The following is a 21,888-nucleotide window of genomic DNA, read 5'->3' on the forward strand; positions in this document are numbered from 1 at the left end:
ACTATTATTCGCAGCAGATAGATTTTATTGTTGCAATTTCCACTAGGAAATCTGTCAATCGCCGAAATCGCACGCTTATTGTAATTACTGTTTCCTATAAGAATTTAATTCCCAGTAGGTGCTTGATTACAATTCCAACTAGCTGAAGATGATTCTCTCCTTGCTTTGCTTGTTGAGCACGCAATCCCTGACGTCAGGTTGCTGAGACTGACAAGGAGCAGAAACGTGTCCGGAGCCTCCAACCAGCTACTCCGACAAAAACAAGAGTTCTCAGGTTTTAAAAAAAAAGCCCCGACAGACAGATAATGATTCCCTTTGGGTTTTCAGCGGATAAATTAACCGTGCCGTAATTCGGCCCGCCTTATTTGAGTTAGAGGAGAGAAGAAGACGACATTGCTTGCTTGTTCTGTTGATCTGGACATTGGAATAAGCAAGGAAGATCTGTTTGGGAGGAGGAGGAAGGAATTACAGGATGGGTTGTGGTGGAAGCCGGGCTGATGCTATCGAGCCCAGGTACTATGAAAGCTGGACCAGAGAAACCGAATCAACGTGGCTTACCAACACGGACACAGACACGCCTTTGCCAGTCATCTCTAACGGGTGCAACAACAACGCGAACGAATCCAGTGCATTAGACAAGGGGTCAATGCATGTGTTTTCCAGTAGGTATCTCTGCTTTGGGAGTTGGGGGGGGGGTGGTGGCGAGAAGGCGATCTGTTTACATTTACGTCTGCGTTGTCAGATGTGTGTAAATCACTTTAAATATTGGCGCCGCCAGTAATTCAAGGGCAGCCCGAATATGAGGGTTATCAGCCGTCGGGCGTGTTTTGGGGTTAGTTTTTAGGGTTAGGTTTTAGGGGTTAGGTTTTTAGGGTTAAGTTTTTGGGTTAGGTTTTAGGGTTAGTTTTTGGGGTTAGGTTTTTGGGGTTAGGTTTTTAGGGTTAGGTTTTAGGGGTTAGGTTTTTAGGGTTAAGTTTTTGGGTTAGGTTTTAGGGTTAGGTTTTTAGGGTTAGTTTTTGGGGTTAGGTTTTTAGGGTTAGTTTTTGGGGTTAGGTTTTTAGGGTTAGTTTTAGGATTAGGTTTTGGGGTTAGTTTTAGGGTTAGCAAAGCAGCCTTATCTATGCTCACGACCGCCGCCTTTTTTCTTCTCCCACATACCGCAACCCTACCTAACGCAAAGCCCCGGTCTTTAGTTAAGCTGTGATTTACAATCTGCCCTTTCTGTCAACAGTTTATCCGAGCAATGTTTTGAGCATCATCTGTATTCCGTTTGGAAGACCGGGTGGTTCCGAATTAATAGTGAACCCACTGTTGACTCAAGTACCGGTTTATCTTTCTTATTACTGCCGAACTTGAGGCTTTTGACCAAATATTCCGAGCTGCGTGCTCTCTAATTCATTGGCGAGAGAGTAGAATGTTGCCACAAGAATAAAAGCACAAGTAACAAAAGCTTGCTTTAGACCCCCGGTCGCTATAGCAACACCACCAGGCTGGCTTATCTGCTCACTTTCACCAGCATAACCTCCCTTTTCCTAAACTAAGCGGAGAGAAAGTTTTAAAGTGGCATTGCGTGGGCGATGCTGTGTGGAAAGGGTATCCAGGATTGTGGTCATTTCCATACGAGTGATAGGACGTGTTCCGGAAAAGAGAGCGTTGCTCCATACATAACCGTGGTCCTTAAATGCAGCGCTGTGACAGCAATTGTCGCTAATGTGCTACAGTTACCAAGAACCTTCTAATGGGTCTAGGTAATTCAGTTCCAAATTTAGATCATGGATCATACTTTGAAGTGAACAGGGACAACCTGGAGATTGACGAATCCCTTTTATCATTTTGACAAATTGGTTGTTAATGGTGACTGAGCCATCCTTTAAATAGTGCCCTGCCATTTCACACAAGCGACCACATTGACGATAACTTTATGCCAAAGGAAAATGTTGACACGACTATGATTGATGGGTTTAGAGTGTAAGGTCTGAAGGACAGCACGTCATTTAGTCACCATGTTGCATTTGTTTTTATCATTTGGGATATTTTAGGTTTGGTTCTTTAAGCCTTTACAAAGTAATTCGATGTTGAGAATGGCTATTCTTACTTTCTTTATAAATGTTGCTGTTATATGAAGTTTACATTTGCTCATACAATATTTGAATGTCTTTAATTATGTCCCAGGCTGGTTATTTTTAAGATTAGTGATTTAAATCCCGTTGCGGTGATCCACTCAGTGACTGTGCTATATCAATGCAGAGGAAAATCGGATGGTTTCTATAACAGGAGACAGTTCTACACCAGGGCAGCAAATTGAAAATTTACCCCGATATTTTCAAACATGCTAGAGTGAAAGTGATCTTGGCCGATCGTCAGCCTGGTTTACATGTCACACCATTTCTTTTCCATTGGGAATGTAAATCAGGCGGGGTGTAAAACGGCTGCCAATTTGCTATCACTCGTTTTGCGCTACTGCTCAAAACCAATTTTATCTCTTTTAAAGACTTTTGTTCTGCCCTATTTGAAAAGTACGCTGCAGAGTATTTTACACCACATCAACCTATATAATTGAAGCAGAAAATGCTGGAAATATAAAGAAGGTCTGTCAACACGTAAAAGAAGAAGCTGGGGGGTTATCATTCAGGGTTTCATGATAATTGAACTAACAAAAAAGTAACTATTTTCTGCGTAGAAAAAGCTGGATCAAGCTACAGCTGACTTGTGAATGCTTGATGCTGATACTGCAGCCACAAAGGCTTCCATAGCAATAGCATCCCTCACCTTAATACACAAAAAATAGCCTTAAAATAGCCTATAAATTTTAGAGAAGTATATGGCTTCTTTAAATATGCACCGTTATTTAAATTATGATAAATAAGGGGATGTAGTCCCTTGTTTCAGATGGTTGGGACATGTTTTTGTGGAAAACTGGAAAAAAAATCAAATTTTACATTTTGTATATTTCAATTAGAATCATAGAATCATAGAAGTTTACAACATGGAAACAGGCCCTTCGGCCCAACATGTTCATGTCGCCCAGTTTATACCACTAAGCTAGTCCCAATTGCCTGCACTTGGCCCATATCCCTCTATACCCATCTTACCCATGTAACTGTCCAAATGCTTTTTAAAAGACAAAATTGTACCCGCCTCTACTACTGCCTCTGGCAGCTCGTTCCAGACACTCACCACCCTTTGAGTGAAAAAATTGCCCCTCTGGACCCTTTTGTATCTCTCCCCTCTCACCTTAAATCTATGCCCCCCTCGTTATAGACTCCCCTACCTTTGGGAAAAGATTTTGACTATCTACCTTATCTATGCCCCTCATTATTTTATAGACTTCTATAAGATCACCCCTAAACCTCCTACTCTCCAGGGAAAATTATTTTTATTTTCTGAGAGTTGCTAGGTCAGAGGGACTCCTCCCCTAGCCTCTTTGAAAATATTCTGCACCCTCTCCTGTGCGTACTCATGCCCATTTAAAAATAATTGATTTGCAGTAGAATTCCTTTCATTTTAAAAGTCAAACCATATGTGTTAGTCTGATATCGTTCCTGCTAGCAGACTAAGCAACTGACTGTTCCTTTTACTTGTAGCCTGGCTGACATTTCAAGGCAGCACCTGGCACTGTAACAAGCACGATAGGGCTCACTGGCATATCTGTCACTCCAGCTGGACTGTATAAAATCATTAAAGAAACTAATTCCACAATCATTTCTCAACAATTTCAAAGCAGTACATTTAATGGTACATTATTAAATACAAATTAAACAGAGCTCCTTTAAGATGTTAAATCACTTCTTTCTCCAGATAAATCCACTGTGGGATGGCAAGGAATGAGCACCAGTGAAACACAATCTCCTTATTTCTAGATTAACAGTGATATTTCCCTACCAACATAATTTTGGTAACCCCATTCCACTTCTCAAATCAACTGCAATGGATCTTAGTAGATGGATTATACATTATGTGTTGACTAGCTGATTAGCCATCAGGAATAATATTCACAATGAACGACCCACATAGTGAGGATGTCATTCTAATCTAAAAGCAGCACCCTCATTGACCTGCCTACCAAAGACTACAGTGCAATTTCCAACATGTTCTGTGCTATAACCTCCTGCTTCAATCAGCTTCCTGTTCCCTAATCCAGAAGCTGTGGTACACATCCATGTTTCTTTGTACTGTTTTTTTTAACACTAGCAGAGCAGGAAAAGCTCCAAGATTGTCCCGAATAATAGCTTAATTCGGTCTCAATAGACCAAATTTACGTATAACCATAAAAAGAAATCTAAGAACCTTTTAGTAAAGAATCTGGAGCATTTACAGAGATGTAACCCTTGCTCTGAGGCTTCTATTTATTCTGCTTTGCAACTATTCATTAAGGAGTATACAATAGCAGTCAAGTGTAGTTTGCCATTCAACATTCCCTTCTTCACTTAATGCTTGTAACGTGAGCTTGTTGATGTTATTTGAAAATGAACTGAAGCAGCTTTGAAAGCAGTACGTTGTTCCATTAAAAGTAATATTTGATACAAATTGCCACTAAATTAAATATCACTCATGGATGTCATAAGAATAGCTGATGTGGAAATGGAAATGTCACACTAGTGCGGTAGGGAGCCCTTTTTTGAAGTTGAACTTAAGACACATTTTCGGGCGACCTATTCTATCAAGCAGAAGGCAGCAGTGCAAGCCCCACGTCTGCCCAATAGAATCGTTCTGAGACCTGACCAATTTTAATGGTTGGGCCTGATTTCCGCAATGCCGATGGGCTGCGAATGCTGAGGGAGCACTCACAAGCAGCTTGCCAGTTGTGGGCAGGGCGAGGAGGTGGTTTCATGAAATCCAGTGGCTCTTCTGGTGATCTGACCTGGAAGTAATGAGTTAAGGAGGGGGACTGTAGATGGGCTGGGAGTGGGCTGGAAGAGCCATGAATGCTCCTTCTGGCTTGACAATCTGCAGCAGTCCCTTCAGGCCACTCCACGCCTAGTACCAATTGGCGGAGCATGCATGGCGCACACCCTGCCCATTGGTACACAGTGTCCGGTGTAGGACCCTGATCTAAATATTGAAATAAAGCGGGAGCACTGGCTGCTCATTTCGAGGCCTGCTTGAAAATCGAGTCGGGCGGGCCTTGAGCGAACAATGGACAGGAGATTAAAAAAAAATTGTCAGTTGACAGCCCTGATTTTCAGCATGAATAAAAAGGTAGGCAGATGAAATTCACCTCCATTGTTCAAGTAGAGTAGAGGGAGCCGTGCTGTGCATCTCGAAGAAAGTAATACATTTATATAGTGCCTTTCATGTCCTTGGATGTCCCAAAATATTTCACAACCAATTAACCACAGCCAGTGAATTCAGTTGTGCTATACCTGAGCTTGGAGTGTTTGACGCAGACACTAATTTTTAAAAAAAGGATGTATTCTCCAGCATTGACTCATCTCATATCAATGAGCGCAAAATGACAAACAATGTAAAATAAATAAAAAGGATACCCAGAGGGAGTTAAAGACAATAACATAAGGCTGGATATTATTGTTGGAGATATTAAGCGTGTTTGTCGAATGTTATTTTATACACTATTGTATTGGAAGCATTAAACCATAATGCCTGTTCGAAATAACAGACATAGCCATGTCATATGCATGCAATAACTGTCTGTATGCTAATATCGCAGTAATTTCCAGGCTTTAATCCTACTGGTGGAATTATTTAAATGAACTACATACACTTTAATGCTTACAGTGTTATCTGAACCCCTCAAGTGTGTTACTGTTCTGAAATTCTTCTTTACCTGTATGTTATTAGGTAACTAAGGGGCAAATGCAATAAATATTTCTGTGACTGTTGCCAAAATATTTCCTGTGCTGAATTATCTGCAGTAGGGAAGCGACACTTGGCTTCAGTGGGTCAGGGAAGCTAAAATTCAATTAGAATGCCTGTTTCTGACTGTTACTCGGTGATAAAAGGCAAAATACTGCAGGTGCTGTAAACCTGAATCAAAAACAGAAAATGCTGGAAACCCTCCAGTCAGCATCTGTGGCGAGAACAGGCATATTTCTGTAGCAGCTCTTTCATTGTATGGCAGGTTGGGGTCGCATTCCATGTATTTGACTGTTTAACCTGCCTGCCGCGGGGGATTTATTATTGAGGACAATCAGTCTATCAGGACAGTCCTCTTTATGTATCTTGGAGAGGAGGCAGAAGTGGGCTGTGTCGGGTTGGGGAATTATGAGGTTAGAGGCAATGAGGGATGGGGGCAGGAAGATCTTCAGAGGAGATATGGTCAGTAACTGTCTAGAAAATTATGGGTTGATATTCAATAGTGTGGAAGTGGTCTAAGGGGAGATGAGAGGAGTTGTCAGAGAGTTGGTGTTCACCCTCAGCAAGTTGAAGATCTGTCTGCCAAATAACAACAGCATCCCCTTTGTCAACGGATTTGATGGTGATAGAATGGAAGAATGGAATCCTGTGGAAGATAAGTTAGAAATAGTGAGGAGAGTGGAGAAACTAACATGGCCAATATCACACCTGCAGTTCTCAACAAAAAGATCAAGAGAAGGTAAGAAGCCAGAGGGAGGAGTCTAGGTAGATCAGGGAACCTGTAGGAAGAAGAGGACAGATGTGTGTGGGGAAGCTTCCTGGCCAAAAGTAGACACAGAGGCAAACAGTCGGTTTTGCACCTATACCACGAGGCTATCCCAAATTCAGTGCACCTCAATTTGAACTAGCAATCCCTTGTGTAGAACTTTATGAAATGCCTTCTGAAAATCCATGTGTATGACATTCATTGATGGCTCTCTATCTACCACTATTGTGATTCTGTTAAAGAACTCAATTAGGTTAGTTAGACATAACCCACCTTCACAAAACCATGCTGACTCCCTATTCAGTTGTGCCTTTCCAATTGATAAGTTAATCTGACCCTAATGTTTGGTTCTAGCAATTTTCACACAACTGACATTAAACTCATTGGTCTGTAGTTCCTTGGGTTGTTCCTTCCTCCTTTTTTAAATAAAGGTATTAGCCCCGATTTTAAGTTGAGGCACGGTGCGGGGCAGGCAGGAAACCCCCATGGAGAGTTCATTGTGAGACCTGGGCTATTTTAATTCCTGGACCTCATTTAAATATCGCTGAACTGTCTCCCACCAAAACCAGCGGGAATTATGTCAACGCTGGCGGGTGGGAGCGGGAATTGGGGCCGAGCTGGACGCCATCAGGGACCCACGGAAACAGTCCCTGGCAAGGTAAGTCAGAAAGAAGGAGGGCCAGAACCAATCGCCAGTGGAGAAGTTGGGTGGGGGTGGGGGGGAAGCCCAGGGTAGAGGAGCCCCAAGGTTTGCTTGTTGGGCCAAGAGGAGCATTCAAGGAATCATACCAAAATTTAAAAAATAATGCTTACCTGGGACTCTTCTAGCCTGATGCTTGCTGCCAAGATTTGCTGGCGGCTTGGAGACCATGTGCGAATTGCACATTTCAGAGTTAAAATTACATTGGGGTCCAAATTACATCATCGAACCCTGACATTTCAATGTTTATGAGGCCCCATCTGCCTGCAGCGGACTCCTCCACGCTCCCAAAAACCGGGGAGTTAAAATCGCGGGGGCGGGAATGTAGCAGGTTCCACTTGGCCATCACGTTAACCCCCACCCCGTCCACACCATTCACACCTGACAAGCAGAGTTAAAATCGGGACTATAATGTTTGCTTTCTTCTCATCCTTTGATACTATCCCTGAATCCAGCAAGCTTTAGAAAATTCTAATTAATGCATCCCCAATTTCCTCATCTATTTCTTTTAATTCCTCCAGGTGGAAACCATCTAGACTTGGAATTTGTCTGGCTTCAGTCCCGTTGTTTTATCCATTACAATATCCCACTTAAATTTAAATTCCACCCCCCTTCGCTAATGTCCAGTCTTCCCTATTCCTGATATTGTATCCTCCTTATCCACTGTGAAGACCAAAGCAAAATAATTCATTTAGTAATTCCACCATGTCATTATCTTCTACTATTGTCATACCTAAATCTGTCTAAACCTCTTCCTTTACTATTCTTGTTTTCTTCATCTACTTATAAAAGCTTTTATTACTCTTGATACCATCTAGCTTTTTGTCTTCCTTATTATTTCTTGATGTTTTATTGCTTTCTATAATCCTCCCATCCCTCATTCTGTTCTTCACCCTTACATACACTTCCTCCTTTTATTGAATACTAGGCCTAACCACACAAAAACCATAGTTTACATTGTCCCAGAAGTATCCCTTTTGCCTTTCAGGTTTATACAGTTGTTTTGTAATCCACTATTTACCTCCTTGAATACCTTTCATTATTGGTCCATAAATTTACCAACTAATAATTTTTTCACCCTATTTCAGCCAATTCCTTCATGGTTAGCCTTGTTAGCTTGATTTTAATCCACCTTTCTCCCTTTCAATCATTTAATAATCACTTCCCTACCAACAGAAAACAGCATCTATTTAACTTCAGGCACTGCACTAATTGACCTGAGGATCTGATAAGAGGAATCATTCTGTATTGATCTAAGGAAGGCACTGCAGTTATACCTAGTAGCCTATACACAACTCCACTTTAGTAGCGTAATAATATGTTGTGCATTATATGATGTAATAGCATATCCTCTGAATTTCCAACAAAGGTGATCATCTAGTAACGAAAAAAACACCAATGACAAATTGGGGCTCAAGTGCATTGGAATAGTCAATTCAAAGGTAATTAGTAAGGTTTCATCCTCTTAGTTTAGTTTTCAGAGAGACCACAACAGGTGAAAACTGGTTATGGCCCGCTTTTGGGTCCATAATCAGTGGCGCACCAACAGCATGTGCCGCAACCGTGAGGCCCAAGGCCAGCTGGAAATTGGGCCTCCGGCCTCATTTCAATAATCTAGGAGAGCTGCCAGCGCCTATCGCACCTCCACAGGCAGCTCACCCAGTTGGGATCCGAATTACATAATCAGACCGCAACATTTGCAACGGCCCAAAGGTAAGTCCTGGAAGGAGTAGGAAGGGGGGATGGAGCGGCAACAGATGGGGGGCCGATTATCCATGAAGAGCAGGAGTACTCCTGTTGAGTCACAGGAGTACTCCTGCTCTTCATGGCTCCACAGCAACAATTACGGATACATTTCACTCAGGTATCTTTGGACTGCATTTTAAAATCTTGTTCTATCTCAGTTGTACTCTCTGAACCGAAAAAAGATATTGGTAAGTAATAGTGTTCTTTTGTGGGAATCCTTTCACTGATCTGACATTTATCTGACCCATATGAAGAGCTCTACTAAGATGAGGTAGTTAAGTGAAATGCCTTAGTATTACTGCCGATGTAGATGAGTGATTTTCATCTTACTAGCATACAGTAAACTGAAAATGTAAATGGAGTATTAATAGTTGGCATACTTTGAAAATTCTTTGGCCTATAAAAAATTTATGTTTTTCTCCCTCATCCACTCCATGCACACAGTTTAATTGTTTTTCTTCCTCAGTTTGGTCTCCTATACACCACTCCCAGCTAAAGGACAGAGAAAGTAAGCCATTCCCAGACTTATGCCAATTGCAACTGTTTATCCATCTACTAGGATTAATGCTAACACCCACCCTTTGGTCTTTCTCTGATGGTTTAACTGAGATTGAGGGGTCATTGTGTATGGAAACATGTGCAAAAACCTACATTCTATAACTCTGGCACAGCAGTGATGAGCCAAAACACCACCTGCCATTGTTAGCTTTAATGGGTTCTTGTGCAAGAACCAGAGGTCAAGATTCAAATACATCAAAGCAACAAGGATAGTGTATTTGTACAGACGTATATTGATGAAGAAGAGAAGAAAGTCTCGATATTGCTGCAGATGAATAGAGCTATGTCCAATGTAACTACAGCATCTATCATAACAGCACAATTGATTGCGTGACTACACTGTGCATGTAAAGAAATGTGGCTGGTTGGGCTTCATTGCTCTGCAACTGGATTAGTACACTATGTTTGATATTGAAACGTGGAACTAATTAAGGGTTAACACTGTCAAGGCTCAATTATTCTCTTCAAAGTGATAGACCTTAATATTAATATTGTAATCTTTTTTTCCTTTTACATTTTCTTAAAGATCTATTCAAATAAACACATTACTTTATCATTTTGATATAAATCTAACCAGTTCATGTTGAAGATTGCTAGATCTTTTGTTCCATTTATCAACAACCATTTCCTTTAGCTGGGTATATGATGAATCTTACCTTTCATCTAAACATAGCCTCTTAGTTACATTCAGAGCTAGACTCTGAGAGAGTTGAACAAGCACATTAATTTTTGGATTACAATACTCCTGATACCTTTAAGCAGTTTTCTATCTGAATGTATCATTTTATTCTCTCCAGGATATCATTTTCTCTGATTTAAATTCAAACTCTCCAAATTAATTTACCCCAGTAGAAGAATGTTTTTTCCAAATTCTCCTTCACTCACTCACTTTGAAATAGGTAATTTTTGTTGTGATAAAAGAATTACACTTTAATACAAAAGTGCTATTGGCTTACTGAGATGATCTCTTCAATAGTTTCTTGCAGTGAACATGGTTTCAGCTCGGCCCTGAAATTCCAACAGCATCGGGACTGCTGCCCACTATGATGTCCCAGTCCTGATTTTGTCCGAACTTGAATATACAGAAGCATGTAGGCTGTGCAAATCCAGCCTGCAATGCCTCAAACGCTGGGAGAACGAAGGGTCAGAAAATTGCTGCAGAGGCAGGAGTTAGGTCCCAAAAGGGTCCTAAATCTCCAACAAAGGGGCAGAGGTGGAAAATGGAGCTGGGAGAGGTGGAGACCTGGTGTAGCAACAGGGTATAAAACTTGCCGCTGCTGAAAGGAGAAATGGCAGCACTGGGTGTGAAGGATGGCAGCCAGATCGAAGAAACAAGTGGTAATTTTGAGGGAATTTGATTTGGATGTCCTCCTCATGAGATATGGAGCAGAAGGGATGGTCTGTTTGGAATTAGGATCGTGGTCCAGAGATTTGCCATGCGGTGTGTATTCTGTGGAGGGAGGCCGCAGTGACAGTGCATGTCACCTCTTTGACCTCCAGGACTCCTTTGCAGTGCAGAAGAAATTCAATGACCTCTGGGAATCTCAGGCCATGAGTGGTGGTCTTCCCGGTGATAGGCCTCTGTCCCTTCATGAGGAAGAAGCCTTGGAAATCTGGACAGCCATGTAGCCGAACCTGTTGGGGAAAGAAAAAAGAAAAGCCGATGGCAACTGCAGGTTTGAGCCACCTAGGTAAGCTGCCTGCCCCCCCTAACCCTTCCTTGTAGTCTCTTTATATATCTGGCACTCCTTCTCTCATTACCCTCATGGTGCTGTAGGACTGCACTCTGAACATCTGATGTCTTCTCCCATTCTGTCACCTGCTACCTACAAATACATCTTCCCTTGCAATGTGCCATGCATGAACAAACCTTCCTAACTCTCCAGCACCTTTCCTTTTGTGACTTTACCACCTCAAATAACCTGATGTGTCAAATTGTTGTAACAAAAGATCCTGCCCCAGTCTTCACTGCAATACTCATATCCTCTTCTCTCTCACAGGAGAAGGTGGCCCATAACCATAGGGAATCTCAGGCCATGAGTGATGGTCTTCCCGACGAAAGGCCTCTGTCCCTTCAAGAGGAAGAAGCCTTGGAGATCTGAATACCCATGTAGCCGAGCCTGTTGGGGAAAGAAAAAAAGAAGAGCCAATGGCAGCTGCAGGTTTGTGTGGGCCATCTGCAGCTTTCCTGTGTAATGGTTCACGAGCACAAGCACACTAGCGAGAAATATGATCAGACACCTTCAAAAACTACAGAGGAACTGTCATGGTAGCCGCATAACATTATAGTACCTCTTCATTTTCTTTTCCTCAAGATAACTTAAAGCAAGATGCTACTGAGGAGGAGGAGGAGGAAGTAAGAATCAAGGAGCCTTCCATCCCTGTCCAACCGGCCACATCTTCACCCATGCCCTTATTCATCCTTTCCCTCTCTTACTCACCAGCCCAGAGAAATCCATCCTGGGGGATGTAGATAGTTCCAATGAGGGTTTTCCATTGGGTGAGTTACAGGGTGAGACACAGCACACGAGGGTGTCGGAGGAGGCAGAGGTGAAAATAAATGGGATCTGACAATGGGGAGTGGAGTTTCTATAAAAGTCAGCCCCTGGCTCCACAGCCTGTGAACTCAATTCTCTGAGGTCCTACTCTTAAAAAGAAGAATGCTGGATTGCTCCCTGGAGCAAGTGGTGGCAGCGGGAACATCTGCATCCATCTCCCCAAAAGAGAGGCCTCTAGACCTGTCAATAGACCCAATATGGATGCTCTGGCATTCAGGCCTGGGGGAACCGTTTGGAGAGAAAATGGCAAATGCTTATGGGCAACATCTCTCTGGATCTGCAGGATCTAACTGATACCATCAGATCTGTCCTCCCACTGATCAGTGGGCACTGAGATCCAGGGCCTAGCACAAGTGGTGTGGCTAGAATCCGTCTACATGATGTTGTCCTTTCTCCTGATGACAGTTCATGTGTCTTTTCCAGCCAGCCTCTTCAGATAACTGCTCACGGTGGCAAGACAGAGGACCAGGTTGCCCGCGCACCTGCAGTGCCAACGCAGCTTATTGAAGAGTCTGCCCAGGACTCAAGCCATTATATTTAAACAAAATTGTAGTTATCTATCTGTGTGAAACTGTGGGAGCGATTTTAACTCACCTTGCCTGATGGGAATTCAAATTGATGCCATCGGGAGGGGGGTGGGTTTACTCACCCACCCACCCCTTCCCCGGCCATCCGGAACCCACTCCCAGTTAAGATCCCCCTACCCTCGTGTCTCTGTTGATTTTACCTCTATCTGAAAGTTAGGCACTGCCAGTTGGGATGCCAATCGGCATCAGTCTGTGTGTGGACCATTGAAACCAGAAAGCCTTACACTGCTCTAAAGTTACTCAATAAACCTTAAATTTGCACCATAAACATTTCTGCAGAATACTGGATCACAAAACTGTTAGTGACTGCAGCATTATGACGGGGCAGTAAGGGCCTAAAAATTGGGTTGGTAGCCTTACTGCCCTGTTAACCCCGACGACCGACCTTCACAGAATTTTCACAGAAACTTACCACTGGGCAGCCGAAGTACCTGCCTGAAACAAGTGGCAAACCTCTTTCACATGCAAATCGGAGTCCTGATGATGTAGTTAGGACCTTGATAGCAATTTGAAAGGACACATGGGCGGAGCTGGCAATGCAAATGCACTGTGCACGTGTACTGGCATTCTAATGAGGAAATGGGCAGAAAAATATTTTAAATTGATTTGTTTGTGGAACCGGGAAGAGCGGGAGTGCTGCTCTCAGTTCCACAAAAATACTGCGGGCGGCCACTGGCCTGGCCGCGTCGGCCTCGGTATTACGTGTGTGCCTCCCCTCCCCCGCCCCTCTGAGGACATAGCTGTGGGCTTCTGCCAGCGTTCTGGACGGCCGACTTCCCTGGGGCTGAAGAGCGGCACGCCGCACAGGAAGCCCGTTTGGCGTCTGCAGCTCGCCTGCCAAATTCAAATGAGGCCAGAACCTCAAAATCGCGGCCACCTCTTCATCACCGGAACAGGTGGCCGGTCAGCGCACTCCACCGGTCAGCGTACTCTGCCGGACAGCCGCCCTAAGGTCAAAATTGACCCCACATCTCTTATTGAACCAATGTGACATTTGTATTTCCTGCAGTATCCTTGATGAGCTATCACTATGAGTTAGATTGCAAATTCAGCACCAATTTGTACCAAACCATGTTCTGTACAGTGGACCTATTCCCACTGGGAGCTTTACAGTCTGCACAGGAGACTGTAAACCCTGATGCGAGAGGTAGAAGGACAGTGGACTAACTCACATGGAACACTGCTTTTTGTCCTTTTATTGTGCAGTATTAGAATGTCAAATGTGAAACTCTTTATATTGAAAAGGCATTACATGTCTAACAACTGGTTACTCTAAACTATAATGATAATGACTGTCAGATCATATGCATCAATGGAATACCAAATTGGTGGCGTTTTATATTTTCCATTAGACAGTAAAGAAATACTATTTCCTCTGTGGAAATCAGTGATGATGTTCATGAATTTAAAATTGTCACTAAGAGAGAGGAAAGGGTTTAGGAGAAATTTCTTTACTCAAAAAGTCATTGGAACACGGAATACTTTACCACAGGAAGTGATTGAGGCAGAAACCATTGAGATTGAAATTGGTCTTTGGTGGTAAATATTTGAAACAGAGAAAGATACAGGGCTGTGGGGAGAGAGTGGGATAGTGGGGTTAGTTTTGGATTGTTCTACCAAAGATACGATGGGCCGATTGGCCTCCTTCTCTGCTGTAAACCTCTAAGATTCTGAAGTGCCTATCTGCCAAGCATGTATTTATTTATCACATGACTGCAGTGAGGGCAGGACTCCTGCCATCTGGAATGGAACAGGCTGCATTTTTTATTTGCTGATCCTGGCTGTTTCAGAAAAGAGTAAAAAGAAATCAGGGGTAAGTCAGAATTTCTTCCACTGCACTGTTATTACCATGTTTCATCCAAGTTTTGATAAACCATTACTTCTAGTCTGAGCACCAAGAAATGGTTTTAGCTGATGATTTTATTACCAGGCAAAAACATTACAAAACTGAGTGATGAATGAACCATGAAGTTATTCAGATTAATAGTTTAATGCTTTGGAGATGAAGATTAAATTTTTTTTTTAACAATGAAAGTTATGTTACTTAGGCATTTAATTCACTCTCAGAGCATGGCTGTTCTTGGCTAAGTTGGGTTTCTCATCTGCTTCAAATATTTATCCAGCTGTCCCTTAAAAGATACAACGGGAGTGAAATTGGTCTTTGGCGATAACGCAAATCGGGCGCTAGAGAATCAGCAGCCTGTTTTACACCCCGGCCGGACTTTCTTTTCCATTGAAGTAAGTGGAATGGAAAATTGGACGGGGTGTAAAAACCCACTGCCGCTTCGCTATCACCTGTTCTGTGCCACCGCCGAAGACCAATTTCATGTTAGAATAATTAAACCTGAATACATAGAGGGTGGGCGCATGCACCTTCCACTGGTTTTAGTTCTATAAATCAGGGAGAATTTTAGTCAGGTTCTTGAAAATAAATCTATATTATATAACATTGACATGTATTCTTCATCAGTATTTTCTGGATGGTATTCGTGGGTTTTGTTGTTAATATTTATTAAGTTTAGTCTGAAAAGCCAAACTACCCAAGAGTATATTTTTGCTTTGTGTGTGAAATTGAAGAAAAGATATTTTACTAAACTGTCATCAAAAAATAATTTTTCTATAACTTTACATGCAGAATAAAATGTTCCCCAGCAGTAGTGTCACTACTTGGTTGAGACAATAATAGAGTAAAATGATATTTATTTCATTTGTGTTATAAAAAACCTCTCACTACAACATTCTGATGCTGGTATTAGTGGACAAATGCTTAATAAATGATATTCCTCCGTCTGCTGTTAAACACAGTTATTAACTCGTTTATTTTAAATGGGTTCACCTTCCACCAAAATAACGGCCATATGACTGTCATCCCCTAAGCATTCATCTGTTGATATCATTAAGAGTGATTCGTAGGCTTATGTCTCATTGATGGAGATGTTATAAGAAAAACACACTTCTCACTTTGTCAATACTGGATGAAGAATGTGACCTGTGTACCTCTTCCTCCAATAGAGAGGATCTATTGTTAAGGTATTTTATGAAAACATAGGAAAACAAGAAAAGACTATTTGGCCCAAATATGATTAAAGCTACTGGTTCTATCACACCACTTTATTCATCTTAGGAAAACTCTTTAGTTTCAGGACGATAGCTTTTCACACTGTATCCCTCATTTGCCTCACCCTGTCTGATTATTGACACTTTAATCTACAAATCACTCCTGTAACAAACTTGTATGGACTTTTTCAAAATTTTGAGTGAGCGAGGTATTGCTGCAATAAATGCACTGACAGTTTATTCCACTATTCAATGTCCTGCAGGAATAGCTGCCTAACAAGCTCGTAAGATCTTCCAAATCTTATAGTCATTGTTTATTTTCATTGCCCACAAGAGGGATATTTGGCATATATGAAAATCAACAACACTGAAAGGTTGACAGTACACAGCAGTCCAGAATTCAGATGTACCTAATAGCATGCAAATGTCCGATGTAATATAAAAATTGGCCATCCATGACTTCAATTTTTCACTGAGAATGCCTCCATATCAGGAATTCTGAACTAGCACTGCCATAAACCAGACCTGTCTAAGTGGTGAGTCTCACCGGTGAATGATGACAAGGATAAGCAAGCAGAGAACTTGTGACTATGCATAATTCCTCCTTCTCATATTTACCATCTTACTGATGTTTGCCCATATGTCTGACTCCAAACTCACCAATGGGAAAAATAGAAAAAGTGACAAATTACAAGTTACACATCATGAAGCTCCCACTGCCTGGTACAACACATGACTCCTCTGGATACACTGGCTGGTACAGCACATGACTCCTCCGGACACACTGCATGGTATAGCACGTGACTCCTCCGGACACACTGGCTGTTACAGCACGACTCCTCCGGATACACTGCATGATACAGCACATGACTCCTCCGGATACACTGCATGATACAGCACATGACTCCTCCGGATACACTGCATGATACAGCACATGACTCCTCCGGATACACTGCATGATACAGCACATGACTCCTCCGGATACACTGCATGATACAGCACATGACTCCTCCGGATACACTGCATGGTACAGCACATGACTCCTCCGGATACACTGCATGATACAGCACATGACTCCTCCGGATACACTGCATGATACAGCACATGACTCCTCCGGATACACTGCATGATACAGCACATGACTCCTCCGGATACACTGCATGATACAGCACATGACTCCTCCGGATACACTGCATGGTACAGCACATGACTCCTCCGGATACACTGCATGATACAGCACATGACTCCTCCAGATACACTGCATGGTACAGCACATGACTCCTCCGGATACACTGCATGGTACAGCACATGACTCCTCCGGATACACTGCTCTGCCCCAAAGGACAATAAAAAAGGAGCGTGCACATTTTTCACAGGTGTATGTGGTGGAGCAGAATACGCTGCAAGAAATGCCAGCACCCACACTGTAATTTTTGGTAGTGGATATATGCATATTTTTGTTTATTTTCCCACACCAAGTCCAAGCATCAACATCAGCAATAAAAAGGCTTGTTTCCAAAAACATATTTTCCATGAGTTCCCTACCTTACTTGGTCACATTGAAGGGCTGGAGGCCTGCCATTCCATAACCAGCTGCTGGAGATGCGCAAAAAGGTGCCTCACTGATTTCTTTCCCACCCAATGGAGAAGCACTTGGTCTCCACTCTTCAGCTCCACAAGGGTGCAAACCATATGCTGCTACTCTCTGTCATGCCACTCCAGAGCACACTGCAACCATGTCCAAAGCACTTTAAAGGTGCTTTTATGTTGCTGCTCTGGTTTCAGGAAAGTGCCACAATGCTGGCCAACAAGCTCTATGCTTCCCCCAGCTACTTTTATACTGGTGCTGTTTTAATTCCAATTCCAGGAAACCAGTGTCTGTGAATTGGCTCCCGGTGTTTATCGAGCTAAATTCTACTACCTTATCCCAGTGGCAGACTCACAGACCCAGGTCAAGGGGTTCAGAGTAAACATGTTCCCACAAAGAAAAAGGGTGGGGCTGCCAAATCTAGAGCCCCCTGGACGTTAAGGAGCATACAGGGTAAGATAAGGCAGAAAAGGAAAGCTTATGTCAGACACCGAGAACTCAATACTACAGAAAGCCTAAAGAAGTATAAAAAGTGCAGGGGTGAAATTAAAAAGGAAATTAGGAAAACAAAAAGAGGGCATGAAAAAATATTGGCAAGTAAAATCAAGGAAAACCCAAAGATGTTTTATAAATACATTAAGAGTAAGAGGATAACTAAGGAAAGAGTAGGGCCTATTAGAGACCAAAAAGATAACCTATGTGCGGAGGCGGAAGATGTTGGTATGGTTCTTAATGAATACTTTGCGTTTGTCTTCATAAAAGAGAGGGACAATGCAGACATTGTAGTTAAGGAGGAGGAGTGTGAAATATTGGATGGGATAAACCTAGTGAGAGAGGAAGTATTAAGGGAATTAGCATCTTTGAAAATAGATAAATCACCAGGGCTGGATGAAATGTATCCCATGCTGTTAAAAGAAGCAAGGGAGACTCTGACCATCATTTTCCAATCCTCACTGGATACAGGTGTGGTGCCGGAGGATTGGAGGACTGCTAACATTGTACCATTGCTTAAAAAGGGAGCAAGGGATAGACTGAGTAATTCAGGCCAGTCAGTTTAACCTTGGTGGTGGGCAAATTATTGGAATCAATTCTGAGGGACAGGATAAACCGTCTCTTAGAAACGCACAGAGTAATCAAGGACAGTCAGCATGGATTTGTTAAGGGAAGGTCGTGTCTGACTAACTTGATTGAATTTTTTGAGGAGGTAACAAGGAGGGTCGACGAGGGTAGTGCATTTGATGTAGTCTACATGGATTTTAGCAAGGCTTTTGTCAAGATCCCACATGACAGACTGGTCAAAAAAGTACAAGCCCATGGGATCCAAGGGAGAGTGGCAAGTTGGATCCAAAATTGGCTCAGTGGCAGGAAGCAAAGGGTACTGGTCAATGGGTGATTTTGTGACTGGAAGGCTGTTTCCAGTGGAGTTCTGCAGGGCTCAGTACTAGGTCCCTTGCTTTTTGTGATATATATTAATGATTTGGACTTAAATGTAGGGGGCATGATTAAGAAGTTTGCAGATGATACAAAAATTGGTCGTGTGGTTGATAGTGAGGAGGAGCTGTAGACTGCAGGAAGTTATCAATGGACTAGTCAGGTGGGCAGAAAAGTGGCAAATGTGATTCAATGTGGAGAAGTGTGAGGTAATGCATTTGGGGAGGGCAAACAAGGCAAAGGAGTACACAATAAATGGGAGGATACTGAAAGGTGTAGAGGAAGTGAGGGACCTTGGAGTTCATGTCCACAGATCCCTGAAGTAGGACAGGTAGATAAGGTAGTTAAGAAGGCATATGGAAAACTTTCCTTTATTAGCCGAGGTATAGAATATAAGAGCAGGAAGGTTATGCTGGAACTGTATAAAACACTGGTTAGGCCACAGCTTGAGTACTGTGTACAGTTCTGGTCACCACATTACAGGAAAGATGTAATTGCATTCGAGAGGATGCAGAGGAGATTTACGAGGATATTTCCAGGACTGGAGAATTTTAGCTATGAGGAAAGATTGGATAGGCTGGGGTTGATCTCTACAGAGGAGGCTGAGGGGTGATTTAATTGAGGTGTACAAAATTATGAGGGATCTAGATAGAGTGGATAGGCAGGACCTATTTCCCTTAGGAGAGAGGTTAATAAGCAGGGGGCATGGATTTAAAGTGATTGGTAGAAGAATTAGAGGGGAGCAGAGGAAAATTGTTTTCACCCAGAGGGTTGTAGGGGTCTGGAACTCACTGCTTGGAAGGGTGGTGGAGGCAGAAACCATCAAATCACCTGAAGTGCCGTCACCTACAAGGCTATGGAGCAAGTGCTGAAAAGTGGGATTAGGCTGGGTGGCTCATTTTCGGCCAGTGTGGACACGATGGGCTGAACGGCCTCCTTCTGTGCTGTAAATTTTCTATGATTCTATGATTCATCATGGGTGTACTGGTCATGTCACTAGGATAAGGGAGTCGGGATTAGCAGGGTTGATGTGGGAATCAATTCGCAAATGTCCAGCTCCCAGAATCCCAATTTAGTAGTACCAGTATAAAAGCAGCTTTACATTATAAAAGTATAACCAATGAGCTGGAAATATGCAGGACTGCTGTCAATATAAAGCTACCTTAAGAACTCAAACCACCTGCATTCTGATGGTAGTTCGCTCTTCGAAAGGACATTCTAAATTGCACTGCTTCATTCTGCTTAGGTGATGCACTTAAGTCAGACAGAGCATATTGGGATTCAGTCTTTTAAAACAGGTTTGCTGTTGATAAATCACAACAGTGTGGTCATTGATCTCCATCTCTTTGAATAATTAATGATCACATAAAATCATTACAGATCAACCCTACTGTGAATGTGTGTGAAATACATAATGCATTAAACTCCTGGGGTAACTTTACGTGGCAGATATTCCACTGAAGGAGCTCTTTATGTAATACTGGATGTTTGTCTGTATTACTCTAATTTTTATTTACTGAATGAAAATGCAACAGAGTCTCAAAACAAAATCTTCTTTTTACTAGATACTTCGGAAGGAGCAACTCAAACTCATCCACAGGTAACCGTGTCTTCTAGTATGCACGAAAAAGCGAGCACCGATAAAAAGACATCTACTATTGGAACAAACACACACAGTGGAAAACATCAGCTAACACATGTCCCAGGAACTACAATACAAAAAAGACTAATGTTTAGAACAGATGAGGTATGTTTATAAAGTCACAAACTCTGAAAAAAAAATCTGTTTTTAGCTAAATTGCTACCAAGCACATTTACGACATAATTTTTTTCAATTAGTTCCGTCTGCAAATGTATTTTTGTTTGTTTTGACCAATTGATTGACAATTTCAGTACAATACATCACTGGGATATACAGGAAAACTGAGCCAAAAATGTTTCTTTCCATTCTCCCATTATATTCAGGCAATGTCCTATTTAGATGTATAAAATATGTGTCCTTATATTCTGAATTTTCATTTGGGTAGGCTCTGAATTTTCCTCTTGGTAGTCTCTGAACTTACTTAGATTCTGGTAGTAAACAGCAGCTGAAATTTCTGGTTGCTTGTTAGTCTCATAGAATCATAGAAAGTTATGGCACAGAAGGAGGCCATTCAGACCATCGTGTCCGTGCCGGCCGAAAAAGAGCTATCCAGCTTAATCCCACTTACCAGCACTTGGTCCATAGCCCTGTAGGTTACGGCACTTCAAGTGCACATCCAAGTACTTTTTAAATGAGTTGAGGATTTTTGCCTCTACCATCCTTTCAGGCAGTGAGTTCCAGACCCCCACCACCCTCTGGGTGAAAAAAATTCTCCTCAGCTCCCGTCTAATCCTTCATGTCTCATGTATAATTGGTTTATGTTTTTTTTTGCTGGGTATATTAAACACAGATGCTATTGTCACTTGCTCCCTGGGCTAAAATAAATATGTTTTATAATTATTTTTTCTTAATCCAACCTATTAAAAATGCAGATTTCATTAGTTTCACCATGTCTACTCCATGTAGGAGTCACAGGGGGTGCAACTGTAAGGGAATAAAGCTGGTTTGATGTATGAAACCAATATCCACTCTCTTTTTCACAGTGCAGTACAAATGACACACAACATGATAAATGAAAGAAAATGATACGCAGTGCAGCAAAATTCTGTTATATTCACCTTGTCAATATAACAGAATTCAGTCTTCTGATGTTTTTAAGCACACAACTTCTCCAGATATCTTCACCCTGCGCCCTCCCCGCCACCCGCCCCCATGAGTTGCTATTTACTTTCCCATGGAAGTGTTGCTCACTGGATTTATACTGAAAATAGTGTGGTCGCTCTGCTTTCTCCTTCTATTCTCAAATCTTACAGCCCCAACTGAATACAGTGAATTTATATTCCTTCCTTTTCTGTGGCATCTCTCGGTGCTGGCATAGCAAATTCAAATGGGGTTTAATTTCCTCTGGTAGGTGCACTGCTTAATGAATTTGTGTAAAATTTCTTTGTGCTCTATTTTAAAATAAATCAATTAATGACTGTGATAAAATGTGCACAAAGGA

At 42.2% G+C, this 21,888-nt stretch overlaps 1 protein-coding gene across 1 annotated transcript in view; it reads left to right on the forward strand.

The window, feature by feature from the left end:
* The first annotated feature begins 214 nt into the window (after positions 1–214).
* Positions 215–21,888, forward strand: part of LOC137319071 (brain and acute leukemia cytoplasmic protein-like) — a 40,395-nt gene continuing 18,721 nt past the window's right edge. The window contains exons 1-2 of the mRNA XM_067981461.1: positions 215–662; positions 20,371–20,552. Coding sequence (XP_067837562.1) covers positions 473–662; positions 20,371–20,552 — 372 coding nt within the window. The 5' untranslated portion in view covers positions 215–472. The remainder of the gene's footprint in view (positions 663–20,370; positions 20,553–21,888) is intronic.

The sequence above is a fragment of the Heptranchias perlo genome, chromosome 3 (genome assembly GCF_035084215.1).
Source record: "Heptranchias perlo isolate sHepPer1 chromosome 3, sHepPer1.hap1, whole genome shotgun sequence".
Taxonomy (NCBI): Eukaryota; Metazoa; Chordata; class Chondrichthyes; order Hexanchiformes; family Hexanchidae; genus Heptranchias; species Heptranchias perlo.